This window comes from Pteropus medius, unplaced genomic scaffold, assembly GCF_902729225.1.
Source record: "Pteropus medius unplaced genomic scaffold, Ma_sr-lr_union100, whole genome shotgun sequence".
Classification (NCBI taxonomy): Eukaryota; Metazoa; Chordata; class Mammalia; order Chiroptera; family Pteropodidae; genus Pteropus; species Pteropus medius.
Window position 1 is genome coordinate 2,888,769 of NW_024348533.1, and position 23,055 is coordinate 2,911,823.

The 23,055-nt window shown below is 40.1% G+C and overlaps 1 protein-coding gene across 1 annotated transcript in view; it reads left to right on the top strand.

The window, feature by feature from the left end:
* The first annotated feature begins 13,240 nt into the window (after positions 1 to 13,240).
* Positions 13,241 to 23,055, top strand: part of FAF2 (Fas associated factor family member 2) — a 57,754-nt gene continuing 47,939 nt past the window's right edge. The window contains exon 1 of the mRNA XM_039880014.1: positions 13,241 to 13,390. Within this exon, the coding sequence (XP_039735948.1) occupies positions 13,328 to 13,390 (63 nt within the window). The 5' untranslated portion in view covers positions 13,241 to 13,327. The remainder of the gene's footprint in view (positions 13,391 to 23,055) is intronic.

The window sequence follows — 23,055 nt, forward strand, 5'->3', positions numbered from 1 at the left end:
TGATGTCACCGGCCGAGGGAGGGGGCCCGCAGGACGGCCGGAGGTCGCCTCGCAGCGGCCACAGGAGGGCGGCAGCAAGACGGCGGCGAAGCCCGAGGGACCCGGAGGCCGGGACAGCGCTCCCACTCCCTGCCAGAGCGCTCATTTCCAGGACACCAGGACTCCACACAGTTCCGACCCATCTAGAGGCGAAGCGGACTGGACAAAGGGGCCATAGCCTGCCTGCACAGGGCCACCGCGGAAAGACAGCCCGGGCCTTGGGAGCACCGAGGGGTTGGTCGCCGCGCAGACTGTGCTCCTGATCCACTCTGCAAAGTTTCTTCACCTAAACTGAGCAGATATTATGAATCTAATTATTATGACTGTTGTCCTCTTTACAGAGGAGGAACTGAGGCTAGGAGAGGTGACACTAAGTCTCACCACTTCATTGCATCTTTCCCGCAAGTCCAGAGCCTTTCCCACCAGGCAGCATTGCTTCAGTGTATTCCTTATAAATTTCTCATTTAGGGTAACTTCCGCTCAGACCACAGGAGTCTGTAGGACCTGACCGCACGTCTACTTACAGGCTGGGCTCTTTAAACGTCGTTAAGTATGAACTGGCCTGAGAAAGGCAGAAAATTTATTCAGGCAGCCTGCCACTCCACCCAGTGGCCCTCAGAAAGACAGTTGGAATGCCTCCTTCCTGCTGGCTCTGCGCCGAGCACTGAGGCAATAAAATATAGTAAAACCCAGCCTTGGCCAAGGGGAGGTTGCACTCCATGGGTTCAACAGATGGCAAATAGCCAGTCACAGCCCATGTGCAAGGTGCTCTGACATTTAGACACAGGGCACTGGGAAATCCAGAGGACTGCCATCGGATTTGGGATTGGGGATTTTCTCTTTTTGATCTGAGACTTGAAGATCGAAGAGGAACTGGGAGAAAGAAAGGAAAGATACACCCACAGCTTTGGGTAGCGGTTCCCTTAGTGGGTGGGAGGTGGAAGTAGAGTTGGGGCGAAGGCTTATTTCAGTTATGCTCAGTAATACCTCGAAGTAGGTTTCACTCTTGTGATGAGAATATTATTAGTAGTGTAAACAAGAAAGAAAGAAATTTCAGGCCCTGCTCAGCCTGGTCCAAGCACACCATCCCACCATCATCTCACACTTCTTTCTCGTTTTCCCAACCCCAGGCTGAGGTGCTGAAAAGACCTGGAATGTTTGCTAGTTAACAAACTGGCCATAAATGTCAACTCCAGGTTTTGTGGAGCCAGGACTAGTGAACATGCTATGCGCCCATTGTCACCTCCACGGGGTGTTCTGTTTTGATCTCCTTTTCAAACTGTTTATTGTTAGTGTAAAGAAATGCAACTTAAATTGATGTATTGGCTTTGTATCCTACTACTTTATTAAATTCATGTATTATTTCTAAGTTTTTTTTGTGGAAGCCTAGGGTTTTCTACATAGAAGATCATATTGTCACATGCAGATTATTATTCGGCCAAAGGTTGAAGGGCAGCTCCTATGTATATTTCTGGAATTCTTGTTCTGCCTAGCTCCCTCCCCTCCAGTACTCTGCCCTGTAAATCCCAGCCCCTTCAACCTCCCCAAACTCCTCTCTGTCTCTTTGACTCTTAAGACCCCTGGGCTCTGTTTAGATTCTCCTTCCTACTCAGTAGTTTAGACATTGCTTCAAGTAGAAAGTTTACTTGTTTGTTTCTCTTCTCTCGGGAATTACGGTTCTGTGCTGTCTAGTAATGTCTTAAAATAATTATATCACATATTTTGTCCGGTTTTCTAGTTGTTTATGGTGGGAGAGTAATTTTGAACCCTGTTGCTCCTTCATGGTCAGTAGAAAAATCTCCTCTTAATCTTTTTTTTTTTTCCTTAAAAGAATATTTGTTCGTAGAGGGTAAATATTGCTTACAAAAAGCAGAGTTAATCTTCATCAGAGGATGTGCTTCTGTGAGAGTTAATGGAGTTGCTGAAACTGGACAGAGACTTTTTTTGAGCAAAATTTCTCAACAGGGGCTGGAGGAAGGCTCACCAGCTGACACATCTCCAATGGAGGTGGTATTCAGAGATTCCTAGCACCCTTGGTGCATCCTGGCCAGTGCTGTTTGGGGCACAGGGTCCCTGGGGGACATGGAAGAAGGATGCTTCCACCATAGTTGTTGATCTGGGGCTTTCACAATTTTCCTGGGATGTCTGTCACTCTCTGTGAACTACCTATTTCTGCCTAGAAGATTCAGGCCCTCAGAGGCCACACAAATGCTAGAGACATCCAACAAAAGGATCTGCCTACCCCTGGATTCTCTCCTTATGCCCAAACATGAAGCTGACATTTTCTTCTCTGAAATCTGCCCAATGCCTTTCTTGTTCTCTCGACTTTGAGCATCTGTACTGCCCACAAAGATAGCCCCGCTTTTTCCTGGGCCTGGGCTCTGCATAGAAGCTGGCTTTACGGGCCATGTTCAGGAGATGGGTCTGCCCTTTGCCTTTTATGCAGGGTGAAAGCCAGTGAAGCAAACCTTGAATCACAATTCTAAATTAGCATTTTGAGGAGCCTTTCCCTGGTGTGGTGTGAACTGGAGTATTCCTTCATGTTCATTTCTGTTAATCCCCTGTACTGGGCAGGTAGCTGGTCTCTCTGGTACTGGAGGTCTATATCCTACTTCTTAAAGTTCTGGTTTGGGGTCTCTTGGGACCTCACTCTTTTCATGTGTGGTGAAATTTAACTGTGGGGTGCTTCCTAGCTCACTGGCTTTAAGAAAAAAAGGATGTTTCTTAAATTTTTTTTTGCCATATTCCCTCCCCCCCTTTTTTTCTTGCAATTTGTTGTTATTGTTCAAAAAACCCTATTGTGTTGGTAGTTTCTCTTGACGTGGATATTTTGGGTCGAGTTCCTGTGGCGGCATTCAGCAGCATGCTCTTTGGAACGTTTATTATTTCCTATAAATTGGCAGTCAGATCTAGAGGAGTGCTTCTCAACCGGAGTTGATTTTGCCTTCCAGGGATCATTTGGCAACATTTAGAGAGCTTTTTGTATTGTCAAAACTTGCAGGGGTGCTATGAGCATCTAATGGGTAAAGACCAGGGGTGCTGCTAAACATCTTACAATGCACAGGACAGCCCCTCATAAAAAAATAACTATTCAGCCCAAAATTTTTGTAATGCCCAAGTTGAGAAAACCTGGTCTAGGGGCTTTATTAGATTCCAGAGGAATTTTTTTGCAAGAATGTTTCATACATGCCGTTGAGAAATTCCCGTCGCATCATGTCAGATATCACATTATGTGACACGAACATTGATCAGCAGGTTTAGGTGCTATCAGCCTGGTCCATCGATATTAAAATTCCAGATCAGCTTTTTACCTCAGATTTTAGCAGCCTTTATAAAGTTTATCTAAATCAATAACTTTATTTAGGGTTGAAAATTTGTGGTGATTCTCCTTCAGTATTTCTGCATTAGCTGTAAATTCTTAAAGAACTTTCACTCATTATCAGTTTGATTATTCAAAGGTAGAGGTAATATAAATGCTTAATTGTTTCTCTTAATTTACCAGCCTTTAGAAAAATGAATTGATGTCTGGCGATCTCCAAAAGTGAATAATAACCTATTTACTTGTGGGTTGTTTTCTTTTTGGTATCATAATGAAGTCCTGGGTTTATACGTATTTAATGGGTTTCAATTTATTGTAAGCATTATACTTTTTAAGCACCTTTATTTAGATAAAATTGACATGCAATTAACTTCACATATGTATATACCTAGGAAACCCTAACCACAAAAAAAAATGAATATATCCAATACCTTGAAAACTTTCTTTGTGCCCTTTGTAATCTCTCTTTTCCTTACCTCTCTGCGACCTTGCAATCCCCAGGCAACCACTGATGCACTTTATGTATCATCTTGAGTCTTATATAAATAGAATCATACAGTATTCACTCTTTTTTGTCTGGCTTCTTTTACTCAGCATACTTCTTTTGAGATTCTTCCATGTTGTTCCACGTATCAATAGTTCATTCCTTTTTACAGTGCTGAGTACCAGGAGTAAGTTTAACTTTTATTTTTATCATTAAAAATTTTTTTTTTATTTTTAAAAAGAGTTTTGAATTTACAGAAAGAGAGTTCAGAGAGTTTCCACATAGCCCATTCCCAGTTTCCCCCATTCACTGATTAAAGAAATAGAATTTGTAGTTAAAAACCTTCCTACACAAGAATGCTCACTTTTGCCATTTCTATTTAACATTGTGCTGGAACTTCTAATCAGAGCAATTAGGCAAGGAGACAAAATAAAAGGCATCCAAGTTGGAAAAGAAGTAAAACCATCTCTATTCATAGGTGAAGATGAGGATTTACATACAGAAAATCCTCAAGAACACACACACACACACAAAAACTATAAGAGCTAATAAATGATTTTGACAAATTTTTAGGATTTAAGATCAACACACAAAAATCAGTTCTATTCCATACGCTAGCAACAAAAAAATCAAAAAATGCAATTAAGGAAACAATTTTGTTTAAAATAGCATCAAAAAATACTTATGAATAAACTTAACAAAAGAAGTCTAAGACTTGTATACTGAAAACTACAAAACATTGCTGAAAGAAATTAAAGAAGACCTACATAAATAAAAAGACATTCAGTGGTTATAGATTAAATTGGTCAAAATTAAAAATTTAATATTATTAAGATGCCAGTGCAGTCCAAAGTGGTCTACAGATTCAATGCAACCTCTATCAAAATCTCAATGATCATTTTTGCAGAAATGGAAAGGTTTATTCTAAAATTCATATAGAATCTCAAGGAACCATGAATAGCCAAAATAATCTTGAAAAAGAAAAAACAAAATTGAAGGACTTACATTTCTCAATTTCAAAACTTACTACAAAGCTACAGTAATCAAGAGTGTGGTATTGACGTAATGATAGACATAGATCGACTGAATAGTATTGAGAGTCCAGGAATAAATCCGTATACCTACAGTTAGGTGACTTTTGAAAAGGGTGCTAAGGCCATTCAATGAAGAAGAATAGCCTCTTCAACAAATATTTCTGGGACAACTCGATATACGTATGCCAAAGAATGACAATGGACACTTGCATCACGCCACATACAAAAATTAAATCAAAATACACCAAAACCTTAAATGTAAGGGTTAAAACTATAAAACTCTTAAAACATTAGAGTAAATCCTCACAACCTTGGTTTTGGCAATCAATTCTTAGAGATGACACCAAAGCACAAGTAACAAAAGAAAAAAAATAATAGAAAAATTGGAATTCATCAAAATTCGAAACTTTTGTGCATCAAAGGACACTACGAAGAAAGCAAAAAGACAACCTATAAAATGGGGAAAAAAATCTGCAAATTATGTATCTCATAAAGGTCCAGCATCTAGAATATATAATGAATTTTCTAAAATTCAACAACCAAAAGACAAACAATCCAATTTTAAAAAATGAGCAAAGGACTTGAATGGACATTTCTCCAAAAAAGATACACAAATGGCCAGCAATCACATGAACAGATGTTCAACATTATTAGTCATTAGGGAAATGCATATTGAAACCACAATGAGATGCCACTTTACATCCACTAGAATGGCTATAATTTTTTTAAAAAAGGAAAATAAGTGTTGGCCAGAATATTGTGAAATGAGAACCCTCACACCTTGCTGGTGGAATGTAAAATAGTGCAGCCTTTGTAAAAGATAGTTTGATGGTTCTCCAAAGTGTTAAACATAGAATTACCACTTGACCCAGAAATTCTACTCCTAGGTACATAGCCAAAAGAATTGAAAACAGATATTGTAACGAAAAGTTGTCCACGAATGTTCATAGTAGCACTATTAACAATAGCCCAAATGTGAAAACAATTCAAATGTTCACCAACTGATGAATGGATAAAAACTATGGTATGTAGGAACAATAGAATACTATTCAGCCACAAAAAGAAATGAAGCAGTGATACATGCTACAATGTAGATGAACCTTTAAAACATTATGCCAAGCGAAAGAAGCCAGACAAAAGGGACACCCATGGTATGATTACATGTATATTAATTATCCAGAATAGGCAAATTCATAGAAACAGATGTACATTAGTGGTTGCCAGAGGTTGGAAGAGGGAGAAATGGGGAATGACTGCTAATGGGTATGGGGTTTCCTTTTGGGGTGCTGGAAATGTTTTGGAACTAGTGGTAATGGTTGCACAACATTGTACTAAATGCCACTGAATTGTACACTATAACTTTTGTTATGTGAATTTTACCACAGTTTTTAAAGATTCGATCAATATAACTCACCGTTTTAACAAACCAAAAGAGGAGAACCACGTGACCATCTCAATGCAGAAACACCTTTGACTAAATCCAACATTGATTCCTAATAAAAACTCTCAGCAAACTAAGAATTGAAAAGAACTGCCTCAACCTAATAAAAGACAGCTCTAAAAAACCTTCAGCTAACATTAAACTTAATGGTGAAAGACTGAAAACTTTTTCTCTAAAGTCAAGAATAACTTCTATTCAACATTGTTTTCAAGGTTCTAGGCAGTATAATAAAAGGGGGAGAGAGAGAGAGTAGAGAGAGAGAGAGAGAGAGAAGAGAAGGAGTCAAGATTTAAAAGGAAAAAGTAAAACTATCTTTATATACACACAATTGTCTTATATAGAAAATGGATTCTACAGAAAAGGTACTAGAATATGTGTGTTTAGAAAGGTCACAGGAGACAGGATGAAGATACAATATGAATTGTATTTTTACTTACTAGCAATGGCCAAGGGAAAAATAAAATTTTAAATGCCATTTGTAATAGCATCAAAAATATAAAAATATAGAGATAAATCTAACAAATGATATGAAAGACCCATACACTAAAAATTACGAAATATTGTTTAGATAAGTTAAAGAAGATCTAAATAAGTGGAGAGACATTCCTCGTTCATGGATTAGAAGACCCAATATTAAGATATAAATTATCCTCATATACATCTGTAGAATCAATGCAATCACAATAAAAATTCTGGCAGGAACTAAAATAGCCATGACAATTTTAGTGAAGAACAAAGCTGGAGGGCTAACATCTGATTTTGAGATTTACCATACAGTTACAGTAAGCAAGACAGTGTGGTATTGGCATCAAGGTAAACAAACAGATCAACAGAAAAAAATAGAGTCTGGAAAAAGACTTACACATATATAGCAACTGATTTCTAATAAAGTTGCAGAGGCAAATCAGTGGAGAAGAGATAGTCGTTTCACTTTTTGATGCTTAAACTTTCCCATCTTTGGCTTCTTGTAACAATTTGATAGCTTCTTTGCTTTCTGGTACAGCAAGATGTACCTGACTCATCCTACACATTTTCATCTCGGACTGGAATCAGTCATTTCTTCAAAGAGTTCTATAATCTTTTAATGGGAAATTATACTTAGAAACCATTGCCTGGGCCCCTCTGTAGTTATTTCTTACAGATCTCTTCAGTCAACAGAACCAGAAACTATATTTCCTGTTTGAAAGAGAAAAATACATTGTGTTCTTACTAATATTTCTAATTCAAAATTAATATTATCATATCTTCAATTAATCTCTTTGATTTTAGATTTTTATATATTTTTTATTTCACTGAAAATTGTGGTCTAATGCATTACTTAATTATTATTTTTTGTCCTATCTATATCTAGCTACATGTATATGTAGTTTAAAAATAACAAAATCAATATTATTACAGACACAGTGATAATTGAATATCATTTAAGATTTCTTTGCTGTTCTTTCTGCTTTTACACTATAACCTGTAGGGAATATGTAGGCAAATTACTGTGCTTAAATTCACTTGAAAATTATTTTCTCTGTGGTTGAGTCGCTGACTTGATATAGTGTCATAGCCTAGGTTCAATAGAAAACAGGCAGAATCAAAAGCTTACATGTTTATACTTTACTGGAAAGTGCAATGCCAAGGAATCAGACATGACAGAACAGGGGAGTGAGGCAGGGGAAGAGGAAGGGCAAGTACTAGGAGCTGGCTACTGCTTGGTAGGAAGTGCATTGCTCTATCCCGTGGGTCTGGAATGAGACCTTGGAGAGGTCAGATGAATGACTGCAGCTCAAGACAGCCCATCATGGGGCAGGAAGTGAATTTTTATTGGTGGATCCCATCTCTTATTGGTCAGGGTTTTGCCTCATGGGGCATTATTAATTCCCCTGCACTTCTAGGTTATGTGTGCGTGGGCATTGTGCTGGTCCCTGGTGTCTCATACTTTAGTAACAAGAGGCACACTGTAGCATGGGAGGCAGGAGACTTGTGGTATGCGCATTAGGTGAGGTGCTGTTGGGTTGTGTCTGGGTAAGTTGGTCATCATGGTGGTGGCTGGACTGAATCCAGGTAGAGTTGGTCACCATAGAAATGGCTGAGGTAAAACAAGTAGCCAAGGGCCTTGGAGACAGATGTGACTGCCAGAATTGGTGGTGAAACATAAGAGATGTTTGACACAGTACACCCCATGTACCACTCGATGCTGCTCATTTCTTCCTATTATATCTGGACTCCTACCTCAATATGAATTCACTAGTATGGGAACAAAATGCCCTCACTCCTTCCAAGAGGGGAGGTACAAGTCCAATCATTCATTCAACAAAATCCCCTTGCATTTGGTAGCCAGCCACAACCTCAGTAAACGCTTCAGGAGCAAGAGTTAGTGAAACAAGCTATATAGGTCTCTGTGGCTGCAGCTGGCCCCAAGCCTGAAAGTGGTAATCATATCATCTCCTTCCTCCACCATTCATTCTAGATTGTCTTGCTCTTGGCTAATACTTTTATTGGCCTGATTGATTTCCAGTTTAGTGACCTAAACTTTTCATTACTGAAGGGTCTGATCTTTTAGTTACCTTGCCCTCATCATGTTATAGTTGTTACAATTGCTTATTTTCTGTTATCACTGGGTGTGGAAGCAGCAAGAGATGTCCCAGTGAAGCCCCAGGGCTCCAGACAGACTCCTCCTGACTCTTGTATAGAAAAGCAACCCTGGCCCCTGGTAATTAGGAGCATTACCTTGCCAGTGTGATAATGCCTCTACCTCCAGGCATAATAGCCCAAAGTGTCCGGATGGTAATCACAGCACCCAGTTCAGTGGAACTCATGCCATGTCCCTTGGGACACATGCTTTCCCTCCTCTGATCCATACAGAGTCTAAAATTGTGGGGACAATTTAAATGCATCTGGGTTATTTAAACCATCTGTAAATAGGTCAACTGCTCTCCCTCCCTTGCCCATCCTGTTAACCGAGGTGTTGTTTGAACTTGTTCACAGTTCACAAATCATGTAATTTTTTTATGAACATAGGGGTTTTAAAAGAACAATAAACTATCTCTGCTTTAAAGGACAACTGTTACCGGCATTCTTTTCTCCATCGTCCAAAACTGAGGTGGTTCTTTTATCTTCTGATTTGAGATGCTCTAATTAAAGACCATTCTTCTCTATCCCACAGGCCTTTGTTTCGTTTCCTGTTCTCATAGGTCTACCTACATTCATGAAGCCTTTGCCCTTAGGATCTGGCTGGGACCAATATTTATAGATCTTGTATTTTAGCCTAATGAAGTTCTTAGCCCTGGGGACTCAGTGGTGGCCCAGGCCAACATGGCCATTTTTACCCTCATGAAATGTAGAGCTGGGAATTCAACAATAAGCAGGTAAACAAGATAATATCATCCAGTGATAAGTGCTTTGAAGAAAGCTTAACATGTTTAGGTCTTCTCTGAGGATGCAGGACATGCATGATGAAATCTGAATGTCAAAAGGGTCAGCCATATGAGGGCTCAAGGAAAGGCTCCTGGCAGAAGGTACTGCAAGTGCAAAGTCCCTGAGGTACAAATGAGAATAATGAGGTGGAGGCTTGAGAATAATGAGTTCCCAGTAATGAGGTCAGAGAAGCAGTAGGGCCAGATCACGTAGGGCCTTGTAGGTCATGGTATGGAGCTTGCATTCTATTCTGAGGACAATGAGAAGCCAATAGAGGGTTTTGGGCCAGGGAATGATAGGATCTGATTTACTTTTTAAAAATGATTGTGTCCCCGCCATGACCTTGTGAGGGAGGAACTATTACTCTGTTTACAATTGAGAGGTAATCAAACGGAGGTTTAGAGAGGGTTACCTTGCCAAAGTACACAGTCAATGGTGGCATCAGAGTTTGTACTCAGGTCTCCCTGAAGAGCAGAGAGGAATGTGTAACTTATGTAAGGCAAAACTTTGCCTTCAACCCTTAATTTGTTTCATCAGTCCAAGTACGTCCAGCAGAAGCCTGAGGCTCTATAACATACTATTGGGTGCTGGTATTACCTTTCTCATCCCTTCTCTTACTTTTTGGATGAATCTAGATGTGTCACCTTAATTCTTGTTGGTTCCACTTAACCTATAATGACTAATTTGATTTGGTAGGAGGCCAAACAAAAACTGTTGCTGATATCTCAATGGTCTGCTTTACTCAGCAATCAAGATGCCATGGCTTTAACTCATAGGAAATATTTTATGTTCCAACTACTCAGAAATCGAGGGCTTGTTCTAGGATTCCATGACTCAGTAGGACAGAATTTGTCTTTTGCTAAGAACAAAATGGTAAGGTGTCAGCAAAATCTGATTACTAGGATTAGAGAAACAGATATTCATTAGATTCTCTGTGACATCTCTCAGTCACAAATCCCAGTGTGTTATAAGCATAGAATTGGGACTCAGAAACCTCTCCCATACACACACATCCTTCCAGAGAGTGATGAAATTAATTTTCTATTAAACTGTGTCTTCTTAGAGAGAAACGCTGTGTCCTGTTTACTTTTGCAGCATCTTATCCAGAGCCATTCAATAAATATTCGTTGAATGAATTCCTAAAATCCATAGATGGATATAATTAATACATCTATTAAAAAGGTCTTTGGAATGCTCTAGAACTGCATTTCCAACACAAAATCCACTCTTCACGTGTGGCAATTGAGTACTTCAAAAGTGGCTAATCCAAAAAGAGGTGTGGGGTTAAGTGTAAAACACATATCAGATTTTTGAAGACAATACAAAAAAAAAAAACCCCATATTTGGGATAGACTGTGTTAAATCAAATATATTACTAAAGTTAATTTCACCTGTTAAATGTGGCTCGTAGAGTGTTTTAAATTCTGCATGTGGCTCACATTATATTTTGATCGGCTAGCACTGCTCTAAAAGGCAAAATAAAGGCCAAGGAAAAACACTTCTTAAAGGAGAGGGCAAGGTGATAATTAATGACACTTCCACACTCTTCACCTTGAATTTATAAAAAAAAAAAAAAAAAAAAAAAAAAAAAAATCTTATGTTTTTTCCAAGGCCAGCCTCTTCCAGGGCAAAGGAGACCATGACAGTCAGAGGGGCAGACTGGTCACTCACAAGCTGGCTTGCTCTTGTGGCTATTTTCCTAAAAACTGAGTTATCACCATTTTAAAATGGGAGATTACACATGCAGACCCAAATTTTAGGCGCTCTCTAAAAATGAGAAGTTCTGGCTATACCGGTCTTACACCAAAGCCATCAGCTGCAGCTAAAAGCAGAAATCACCTTTGTTTGGACAGGGAAGGGACTCTCCAGTTTGCCATTTTGTATGCCCCACACTGAGGCACATTCCTATGGTGGAGTTAAAAAAAAAAAAAAAGTGAAATATTTCTCGGAACTATGTCTTTATTCAAAGAAAACAGAAATGTAGACCAAGAATGTGTATGTCTCTTTCAGGAAATGAAAAACATCCAATGGTGTTTAATATAACTACAAAGTATGTCTGTCGAGGGAGTACATCTTAAATCAGAATTGTGCAACAAATCCAGAGGGCATCTGACTTGGCCATCCCTCATCTAGTTTGTCTGAATCCAACATTACGTGAGATGTTGGACAGTATGTCTCCTCCGAGCTTTGAGTCGATATAATAAATTCTCTAAAGTCATAGCTATTGACTTCCAATTTTACCTTAAAGGTGTAAGAAAAATTCCAAGACATTTTTGAGAAGTTTGTGCAGACCTGGTAAGAACTGACACACGCCTGAAAGGAAGAAGTAGCCACAACCAAAGTCCTTCCATCTTTTAATGTACTTTTCACAGGACTTAGCTTTCAAAGCACCTTTTCTTGTCTCACCCGGTCAACCTGTGAAGCGGGCAGGGGTGGGATTCTGCAGAAGGGGAGGACACGGGGCGGGGGAGGGCTTTGTCAGGAGTCACATCGGGAGTTTGCACGAGATCCTGACTCCTCTGCCTACCCGACTCCTCTGCCTACCCAAGGCTTTCTGGACAGTGGTCAGAAGAGGCAGATGGCAGGAGAAAAGAAGTGGAAATGCACAAGGGAGATCTGAAGAGAAGTGGCAAGTTGGAAGGGACAAGGAAAGCACAGAGATTGAGGGGTGGGGTTAAGACTGAGCAAAGGTTGAGGGTCTGCATCCGAGGAGAACGCACTGAGACCACAAGTCACGGTCTACTGGGGAACCTCATGCCACCAATGGCAAAACTGAGCCCAGAGAGGAGGTGGTTTCCCCAAGGATGTCCAGCACTTTGCAAAGTTGGCACTTGCACCAGAACCTGTCTCCTGATCCCATTCCGGGATCATCCTTCTGTCAGTCACAAGGAAGAGAGACGCAAGGCCTGAGGCAGCAGCAGAGTCACTCGCACGGGAGTGGACGGAAAGCTTCGCCATTAAACATCAAAGACCTAGGTAGCTGAGTCCAAACAATCCTAGCGAGCGACTTCCCATCAGCGATTTTCCCGCGGCCACAGCCTTCCACAGCTTCCGGCTCGAAGGCGGTGTCAGAAATGCACAACTAGTATTCGGGGACTTTTGGAATCTCCCGAGAGATGGTCAGGAGCGTTTGGAAATGTTAAGGCAGGAATGAAACGTCAAACGGCCGACATTTCGGAACTGCTACAATTTCCTATGAAATGTTGAAGAATATCAGAGATTACGGGGAAATGGTTAGGAGGCGGCCGAAATCTGCCGAGTGGCATTCAGGAATTTCCGGAGTTTGTCGAGCATATTCGGGACTTCTCGGCTCTTGGCAATCTCTTTAGAGGTCTTAGGTCCGTAGCGGATCCGTTCTTCGCCGAAATCGTGAGGGCGACTGGTACCGACAGCCCCTCGGCAATTTCCGGAAGCGTTCGGGATCGGTTCGAAAGTGGCGCCCTCTGGCGGCAGAAACTCTCACTACAGTTACCAGCCCCGGCTGGGCCAGTACGCGCAGACGCAGTTGCGCGCCGGCTGCCGTTCCGACCGGACGTGGTGACTGCTGAGATCAGTTCCGGCGGGTGACGGTGCGGACGGGTCAGAAGCGTAGAGGCGGCGGCAAAATGGCGGCGCCTGAGGAGCGGGATCTAACCCAGGAGCAGACAGAGAAGCTGCTGCAGTTTCAGGTAGCAGCGAGTACACTCGGTGCAGCACGTGCTGCCGCGGGCTGGGAAGGGGGCCTCTACAGGAGCCCAGAACCCTCCTGAGATTAGGCCCGAAGTTCTCAGACCAGCAGGCGGCCCCCTCCCCCCAAGACGCCAACTGCCCTGCTGCCCCCGACCCCCGAACCTCTGTCGGTCCTCGGCCTTGGCTGCTGCCAGACCCGCTTCTGCTCTCGCCCCTCAGCGGGTCAGCTTCCCTGGTGTCCCTTAGCGGCGCCCGTCCTCAGCCATCTTTCCCAGGTCGGACCCTCTCCGCCCAACGACTCTGGATCTACCCGGGACGCTTAATCTCCACTGCGGAGTTGTTCGTTTCGGGTGCTTGGAAAATCTCCTATGAGCATCTCATGCCATTTCCACAAATATTTATTGAGGGCCTCTTGGGTGCCAGGTCTTGTGTTGGGCGCTTTGGTGGGGGAAGGGCAGGCCTGGCCCCCGCCCTAAAGGTGTGGGAGGACACCAAGTAGGGAAACAAATGAATGCAACATTATAAATGTCATCAGTGGCTTCTGACGGGGTTTACTACCCTGGGCTTATTCCTGGAGTCATGTGCTTGACTCTGCTTGAGGAGAGTGGTAACTTGCAGAAATCTGCCTCCTTTTAGTGGATGTGAGGTTAAGAACTTTTCACACTGAGCGCTTTTCTCTGAGTTCGAGAATCCAGGTGGAGAGGACCACTAGGATGGGTAATCTTGGCTGTTAACCTGATGGATACCAATTTTCTTCTAAAATATGTATCTTAAAAATGTGTATTCTTAAAAATGTGTACTTCCTAAGGACATTCTGGAGATCAATTGTGTTTATGGGTTTCTGAAAGGCTTTGTAAACTAAAATGGTCCCAAACAGTATTGCTGCTTATTAATCATTATTTAACTTAGGAGAGAATTAAAGGTAATGGTACACTTATTTCCTAATGTAAAATGTGCTAAATGTTTATTAATTTCAGCAATTTACCAAGAACCTTAGCACTCAGGCACTGCTAGTTAGACTACCATTTGAGTATGATGTTGTAAGCACTTTGCTAAACACTTAGCATACTTATCGCATTTAATACAACACTAAGCTTTATACTATTACAATCGCTATTTCACAAATGAGAGGTCTGAGGCTTAAGAAGAAACATGTTTAGGTTGCACAGCTGGTAAGGGGTGGTGTCAGATTTAAAGCCAGGTCCATCTTTACAGAACCTTTTCTTAGCTCTTGACTTGTGTGCTGTACAACCTGTGTAAGTATCAGTGTTCAACTGAGTGGAATGCAAATGCTGTCATATTGTCTTTTTTTTTTTTTTAGCAAGTTCTCACTTTTCTGTAATCACTGTGATTAGATTTCACTGTAATTAATTTTGAAGTGCTTTTTTTTAAATTTAGTAGTGGCACCTGAAATTTATAGGATATTGTATGTTTTAATTATACATTAATTTTAAAAACTTGAGCAGTGCGTTGGAAGTGTGTAAATGGAAAAATACAGAAGTAGTTGACATTTGATTGCAGTAACTTTGGCAGACCATTTCACCCCCTACAAATCTTCAGGAATAAGCCCTCATGTTAAAATGTAATGAGGTGATGTGAGTTATAACATGATGTACTTAGTCTGCTTCTGGAAGATCATAAATGTGTTAGCATTTCTGAGGTAAAATGCCTAGGAACTTCTGTTTTAGTCTTCATTGGACATCTATGTCAGTAAGAGGTTAGTAGCAGGTTAAAGTTGTATTAAGATTGCTTTATGAAATTATATTTAATAAGGCAAATGTGTTTTACATTTATGTGCTCTTTAAGCAGTTGCTGTATCAGAGTCATCATTCAGATTGCTATTAAACAGTCTTTGAAACTTACTAGGTGTCAAGCGCTATACCGGATATTTGATGTACATTAACTCTTTTCCACCTCTGCATAACACTGTAAGGTGTTAGCACCCATTCAGTTTATTGATAAAGAAATAGGTTCTGAGAGGTCAGGTAATTTGCACAACTACGAAGTGGCTGGAGATTTAGAAATCCATACCCATAACGTCTATAACCTAATGGAGAGGCCAGTGACATACATAAATAATGAGTATTGTGTAGTTATGTTAGTGCTCAGAGTATGATATGGTATAAACAAAGTGCTGGGGGAATTTAGGGAAGGATAGGAATATTGATAAGGGTAGGAGGAGGAGAGAAGAATGGCTTAGTAGTTACCATTAAGTATCTACTAGGCCTTAGGCAAGATGGTAGTTTATTGCCAGTTGTGCTTAATTTTCACTATAGCCTTGCAAAGTGTCAGAGGTGGTATGCCTGCTCCTAGGTGAGGAAGCAGATCTATTTAAGTATTCACTTAAGGTCATTTAACTGTCAAGTAGTGGAGATGGAATTATAGTCAAAAATATAGTGGGTCCGGATCTGGATTTCAAGGATGGGCTTGTTCCACTGTGCTTCGCCACTTTGCAGGAGGAATAGAAGGATTTCAACAAGTGGAGGGCAGGAGGATGTTCAAAGCTGAGGAATCAGCTCAAGGAAGGTATGGACATGGAGTGTGTTTCTTGTGATGGAGTTAGAGAAATGGAAGTGGAAAACACACGGTTTAAATTTTAATCTGTAGGCATGGGAGCTATCACAATTTTTTTCAACCAGGGAGTGACTTACACTAGGTTTCAGGTTTGCTTCACTAACACTATGGAGCATGTGCTTTGAATCTCTGCAGGGGTCAGGACAGAACAGGGTGACACTGCTAGGAGCTGGTTCTCAGTATGTTGCTTCATTTGATATATTGAAGTTAGGGAAAGTAAAATATTTTGGATATCTCATGTTTCCTCTATTTTACTTTTTTGTGACATGTGATTTGATCGCAACTCCCTATGGTATACTTATCATGTTTCTCAGTCAGTTTCATGTCTTCCAAGATTTTTGTACTTATCCTTTTCTCTTATTTATTTTGGAACCATTTGAGTATGAATAACTAATGCAGACATTTGTTTTACGCTGTTTCAATGGGAAAGAATAGGTTTTAAGAAGAGCTAATGCAGGTATGGGGAAGGTTACTTTTATTGACGTCCACTTTCCCAAATTTCCAAATATTGACAGACTCCCTTAGTGTCTTGGTTTGCTGCCTTTAGGTTTGAACACTTGAGAAGGATGACATGAACAGAGAGAAGGGACTAAAGCTATAGCTATCCACGGCCAGTGGAGGAAGACATCATCTCTTTCTGCTTATACTGGAATAAGAAATTTCTTTTCTCTTAAATAAATTTTAAGGTCTGACCCTTGTTCTCTTAAATTATAGAAAATTAGGCCTTAACTCTGGGCTATAGAATCAAACTCATTTTGAAAATTTTCCCTTTTGGCTTCATCTGACTCTTTATTACTTGAAGGAAAAAATACATAGTGTTTTTTGTTCATGTATTTAAAAAAAAATAATAGAGAGATCTGTTTGAATCTTTTGCCAGGGAATTTGGTGTCGTAGAGAAAATATGAGCTTTTAAACTTGAGGCTACCTTGAATTAGCCTTCCTTCACTTAGCTTCTGGTGAGTTCTGCGACCTTGGGCAAATTCTCACTTCTTTGAATCTTTTCTTGTCTATAAATGGGGATGTTATTACCAAATTCACATCTTTTTTATTTTTTTAATCTTTAAAAATTATTTCAATTAGTTTCAAGTACACATCTTTTTTATTTAACTTAAATTTATCAATACACCTGAAACTAATATAATATATGCCAACTGTAATTTTAAAAAATTATTTTAAAACACCAAGTTAATATATGCTTATTGCAAGTCAGCAGCATAAAATTGTATAAAAAGGTAATTAAATCTCATCTTTTCCCCCTCATCCTCATTTCCAGGTTATTGTATATCTTTGGATACTTTTTTCTTCTGCCTATACAGATACACAGATGCTCAATGTATAAGCTCTCTTACCCTAACTTGCTTTTAACTGAACAAATGTCCTCCATTTTCTGAGGTCTATACTCTAATATGCCCAGGTAGTTTTGCTCTCACAAATTGAGTTGTGCTCTTGACAAGAGTCATTTGTGTTTGCTCTCAAACCAATGTGTGCTCGTTATATTTGTCATATGAATATATTACATAAACCAAGAAAATAGGTCAAAAAGAGTTTTTGTTCATCTGAAAAACAAATGCTTTGGAAAGGCTGTAGCAGGCAAGCTGCTAGAGAGTTGCTGTTTACTCAGGTATGGGCAGGATAGGTGTAAAGATATCTTTGAGAGAAATCAGTCAGGTAAGGATTATGCACTTACTGCTTAGCAAGTGTTTGGGGTTGTCAGGAAATCAAATTAGTGTCTTAGGGACATAGTTTATGCCAGAAAGACTTCAAAGAATATCAGTGGGCCCATTCCCTAAAGAAAAAGAATGGCTTTTATCAAAAGATTGCTGCATAAATGTGTATGCTTTATGTTTAAATGAAGTGTTTAATGTATGAAATGTTTTTATTCCTCACTTTAAGTGACTTTAATTAATTGGCTAGTTATAGGTCCCATTCTCATTGGAAAAGAGTTCTCTTTGTCTTATTGCAATAGGATCATATTTTACTTACGAAAGTATAGCATAGTAAGTGGTCATGAAGACAGCCTGGATTTAAATCCTAGCTTCTCTAATTATAGTAAGTCTTCACTTAACACCGAGAAAAGCTTCTGCAACGTTAAGTGAAAAAATATGTAATGAAACCAATTTTGCCATAGGCTAAGTGACAGAAACAAGAGTTAAGTTCCTACAGCTGCTCATCAGTTGTTAAAAGGAAACGAAGTTGGACTGAATAATGTTGAGGATCTGCTGTACTTTGTGACTTTGGAAAAGTCACTTCTCTGCCTTAGTTTCTTCATCTATGCACTGGTAATATTACTTACCTCATGGGGTTGTTTCAGTATTAAATGTTAGTATTCCTAAAGCCCTGGCAAACTTTAAATGCTCGAATATTACACATAATTATTACTGTGTAGTTTTAGTAGACAAGGTAGACAATCAGGCTGTTTTCACTTTTTGATTTCTTACAAATAATGCTGCAGTGAATATCCTTGTACGTATACATCTATCCCATTCCCAAGCATACCTTATGTATTTCGCACCTACTATGTGCTAGTTATAGTTCGAGGCACAGGATACAGCGGCATATTAAACATAATTTCTACCCTTGTGGAGCTCACATTGCAGTGGGAAGAGACCGGGAAGAGTCAGAATAAATAAGTGAATTGTATACTGTGTTAGATGGTGATAAATGCTGTGGAGAAACATAAGTAGGGGATTTTGAGAAGTGTTTGATTTTAAATAGGATCATCAAGGGAAGGTCTCCCAGAAAAAGTGTCATTTGTGTGAAAATTTGAAAGAAGTATGAGGATTCCAGATTGAGGGAATAAAGTGTACAAGAGCGCGAAGGCATGGTCTTCAGGGACCTTGTTCCGCAATGGCCAGGAGGCCAGTGTGTCTAGAACTGAGCGGGAGGAAGGAAGTAGTAGGAGAAAAGGTCAGAGAATTAAAGGCAGGGAGGCAGGGCCAGTTCATAGAAGGCCTTCTAGGCTGTTGTAAGGATTTTGGCTTTAACTCTGAGGTAAGATGGGTAGCCATGAAAGATTTTGAGTAATGACAGAGTTTGTGATTTATTAGGTTCACTCTGGCTATTTTCTTGAGGATAGCCAAGATATGGGAGGGGTAGGGAGACCAATTAGGAAATCTTTGCAGTGGTCCAGGACTGATTAGATCAGGATGAAGGAGGAAGTGGTCATGAGGAGGAGTTGGATTCTGAATATATAGTGGTCCCCCTTTATCCGAGGGGCGTACATTCTGAGACCCGCCCCCCCAGCGGATATCTGAAACCACAGGTAGTACCAAACCCCATGTATACTGTGTTTTTTCCTATATGTACATACCTTTTCACTTGAAGCACTTTATAGCTTCTTTTTGGCATATCTGAATTGCCAGCCTCACTACTCTTGTGCTTTAAGGCCGTTATTAAGTAAAATAAGGGTGACTGGAACACAAGCATACGACAGAGATAGTTTTAAGGCGGCTACTAGATGTCTGACATATACAGCGCGGATACACTGGACAAAGGAATGATTCAGGTCCCGGGTGGGATGAATGGGATAACGCAGCATTTCATCACGCCACTCAGAATGGCACACAATTTAAAATTCATGAATTTGTTCTGGAATTTTCCATATAATATTTTTGGAGGTAACCAAAACTGGGGAAAGTAAAACCCTGGATAAAGGGGTACTACTGTATACACAAAGAAGAAAAGCTCAGAGGGCTAAGATCTGGGACACTTCAGTCTTTAGCATTCTAAGGATATGATGGAGACTAAATGGCAAAGGAAGTAGGAAGAAAACTAGTGTATTGTCCTAGAATTCAAGTGAAGAAATGTGTGGAATGAGAACAGATCTTTTGATTTACATCATGGGGATCATCAGTGACCTTGACTAAGAAGTTTCATTGGAATGGAGGTGAAGTCTTGATTGGAGTGAGTTCAAGAGAATGGCATGAGAAATTGGAGATTTCTGCAGGTTTTGCTCTAAAGAGGAAAGGAATTGGGCACAAGCTGGAGTGGGGAAGAGCAACTGATTTTTTTCTTTTAATTTGGAAGAAATATCAGCATGTTTTTGTATGCCGATGAGGAACATGCACTAGAGAGGGAAAATCCGATGCAGAAGTAGGAAAATTGCTATTGCCATATCCTTGAGTAAATGAGAGGGGAGAGGATCAGGTGTACAGACAGGAGGAACTGGCCTTTGCCAGGAACACAATTAAGTTTATCCATAGTAAAAGAAAAGATGAATGGTGGCACAGATGCAGGTAGGTGGGTTGGTTTGCTGGTTGGAACTTTTAATTATTTTCTCTGTGATATAAGAAACAAGATTATGAACTAAATAAGGATGGGGGGAGGTATTGTTAGAAGTTTGAGGAGAAAAAAGTTATGGTCATCTAGGAAAGTGGGAGTGAATGGACTAGACAACTAGTATAAAGCCCAGGCAGTATTATGGAGCCACTTGAGGTTAGTGATCATAAATTTATTTAAAGTAAGAACACTCAGCCTCCTTCAGCTGTGAGGATACAGGTGCAGAGGTTTGGAATTTTAAGATTGTGGCTTAGCCAAAGGAATATGATTATGATACAGTGGTAAAGGAGTTGAGGATGTGTGCATGGGAGTGATTATAATATTTGATTATAGAATTTGTGATGAGTTAGATGGGAAGTGAGGACATGAGTGGCACTGCAGTAAAGTGATGAGGCAGTAGTAGGATCAGTGGACTGTAGGTCCCGGCAGGGTTAAAGAATTTAGAGACAGGACGTTAGAAAGAGGAAGCTGAAGAGGTGAAAGGATGTGTTGGGGGCGTGTGGAGGGCTTGCAGTTACTGATAATAGTGAGGTCTAGGGTTTGACCCCAGGAGTGCATGGAGGAATGGTAGACAGAGAATTGAGAGACCAGACTGTTAGAACAATTATGCAAATAGTAAGATCACCTGGACACTAATAGGGTTGGCAAGAATGATAGGAAGCCAGGTGCTAAAATTTTAGAGTGAAAGGCAGTGATTGGAAGTGAGCAAATAACTCCCAACAAGGAAGGGATTGTGAGTGGTATACACTGATGAAATTTTGAGATTTGAAAGTGCTTTTGTTTTTGATGTCATTTAAACATTTAGTGAGCATTTACTTTTCCCAAAGTGCTCTAGATCCGCTGTATCATTGATTCATCCCAATAGACAAGTGGTGTAGGTTCCGGTATTGATGAGTAAACTAGGATCGGTGGGTAATTTGCACAGGTTAGTAGGAGCTTAAATTTGAATCCAGAACTCTGGTTTCTTTCCTACCATCTAGCACTCTCTCTCTGGCCCTAAATGTTGATTTGTTTCAACTACAGGTGAGTGAGTGGGGGCAACAGAAAGAGCTATATAGTTAGTTTTAAGAAACAGAGCACAGCAAAGGAAGTCCAGAGCGTGATTCTGATCCCAGACATTGTCACTCGTGGTACTTCTCTTAATCTACTCTACATGAAGGTAGACTTTTTAAGAGGGGAAGATGAGTCTCTGAAAGTGGGAATGATCAAGGAGAACAGTTCTCACTTCCATACCCACAGATACAAGAGAGAAAATACAGGAGAGAGGGCTTCAGGGGAAACCAGGTTTCAGCTAGAACATGAAGGTGAAGGAAATGTTTCTGATATAGCAGGGCTTTTGTTTAATATCTTAATTGTGTGGTTTTCTGGGTCAAAATAAATGCACTTTGTACATTTTAATAGCTGCTGCTAGACTGCTTTCCAGGGACTTTTGGCAGCTCATACTTCCACCAAGAGGATGTGAGAGAGGACCTGTTTCCCCACACCCTTTCCAGTATTGGATGGTATCTTTTTCAATTTTTGTCAATCTGATTAAATTTTAGAAGTTCTCGTTTTAATTTGCATGTCTAGTGGTAGTGGTGGTTGTAGTTTTGGGTTTTGTTTTGCAATCAGTTGAGTTTGAATACCTAACGCAAATGCTTGTTTTAAGCTATTTCAAATAGGAAGGAGTACAGACATATGAGTGAAAGGTTGGCTTATCGGCCTCAATTTTTTTTTTTAACATTTTATTTATTTATTTAACATTTTATTTCTTTTTTTCCTCCACCCCCCTCCTCCCTCCCCTCTGGCAACCACTAGTCCGTTGTCCATGTCCATGAGTCTCTGTCCTGTTCATTTGTTGCTTTTAGGTTTATATCCCACATATAAGTGATATCATGTGACTTTCAACTTTTTCTGTCTGGCTTATTTCACTAAGTATGATTATCTCGAGGTCCATCCATGTTGCAAATGGCAGTATTTTATCTCTTCTTATGGCTGAGTAATATTCCATTGTACCACAGCTTTGTTAACCAGTCATCTCTTGTAGGACACTTTGGTTGCTTCCATGTCCTGGCCACCAAAAATAATGCTGCTATGAACATTGGTGTGCTTATATCTTTTTGGATATGAATTTTCAAGTCTTTGGGGTAAATACCCAGTAGAGGGATTGCTGGATCATATGGTAGATCAATTCTTAGTTTTTTGAGGAACCTCTATACTGTTTTCCATAGTGGCTGTACCAATTTGTGTCCCACCAGCAGTGTAGGAGTGTTCTTTTTTCTCCACATCCTCTCCAACATTTGTTATTACTTGAGCTGTTGATTATAGCTATTGTAACAGGCGTGAGATGGTATCTCATTGTGCTTTTGATTTGCATTTCCCCAGTAGCTAGTGATGTTGAGCATCTTTTCATGTATTTTTTGGCCATTTGTATGTCCTCTAGGGAGAAGTGTCTTGTTCAGGTCCTCTGCCCATGTTTTGATTGGATTGTTTGTTTTTTTGTTATTATTGAGTCATATGAGTTCTTTGTATATTTTGGATATTAGGCCCTTATCAGAGGCATTGCTTGCAAATATATTTTCCCACTTGGATGATTGTCTTTACTTTGTTGATGGTCTTTTTTGCTGAGCAGAAGTTTTTAGTTTGATGTAGTCCCATTCATTTATTTTTGCTTTTACTTCCCTTGCCTTTGAGGTCTTGGCCTCTGTTTTTAAAGAGATAACGTAGATGGATATCCCTTAGTATATGGAAGGTTTGGTTTCTGGCTTAGTTGGTTGCAGAATAGAAAGTGCTGATTTTACAGTGAATCCCATTGTTCCGTAAACTGATTACA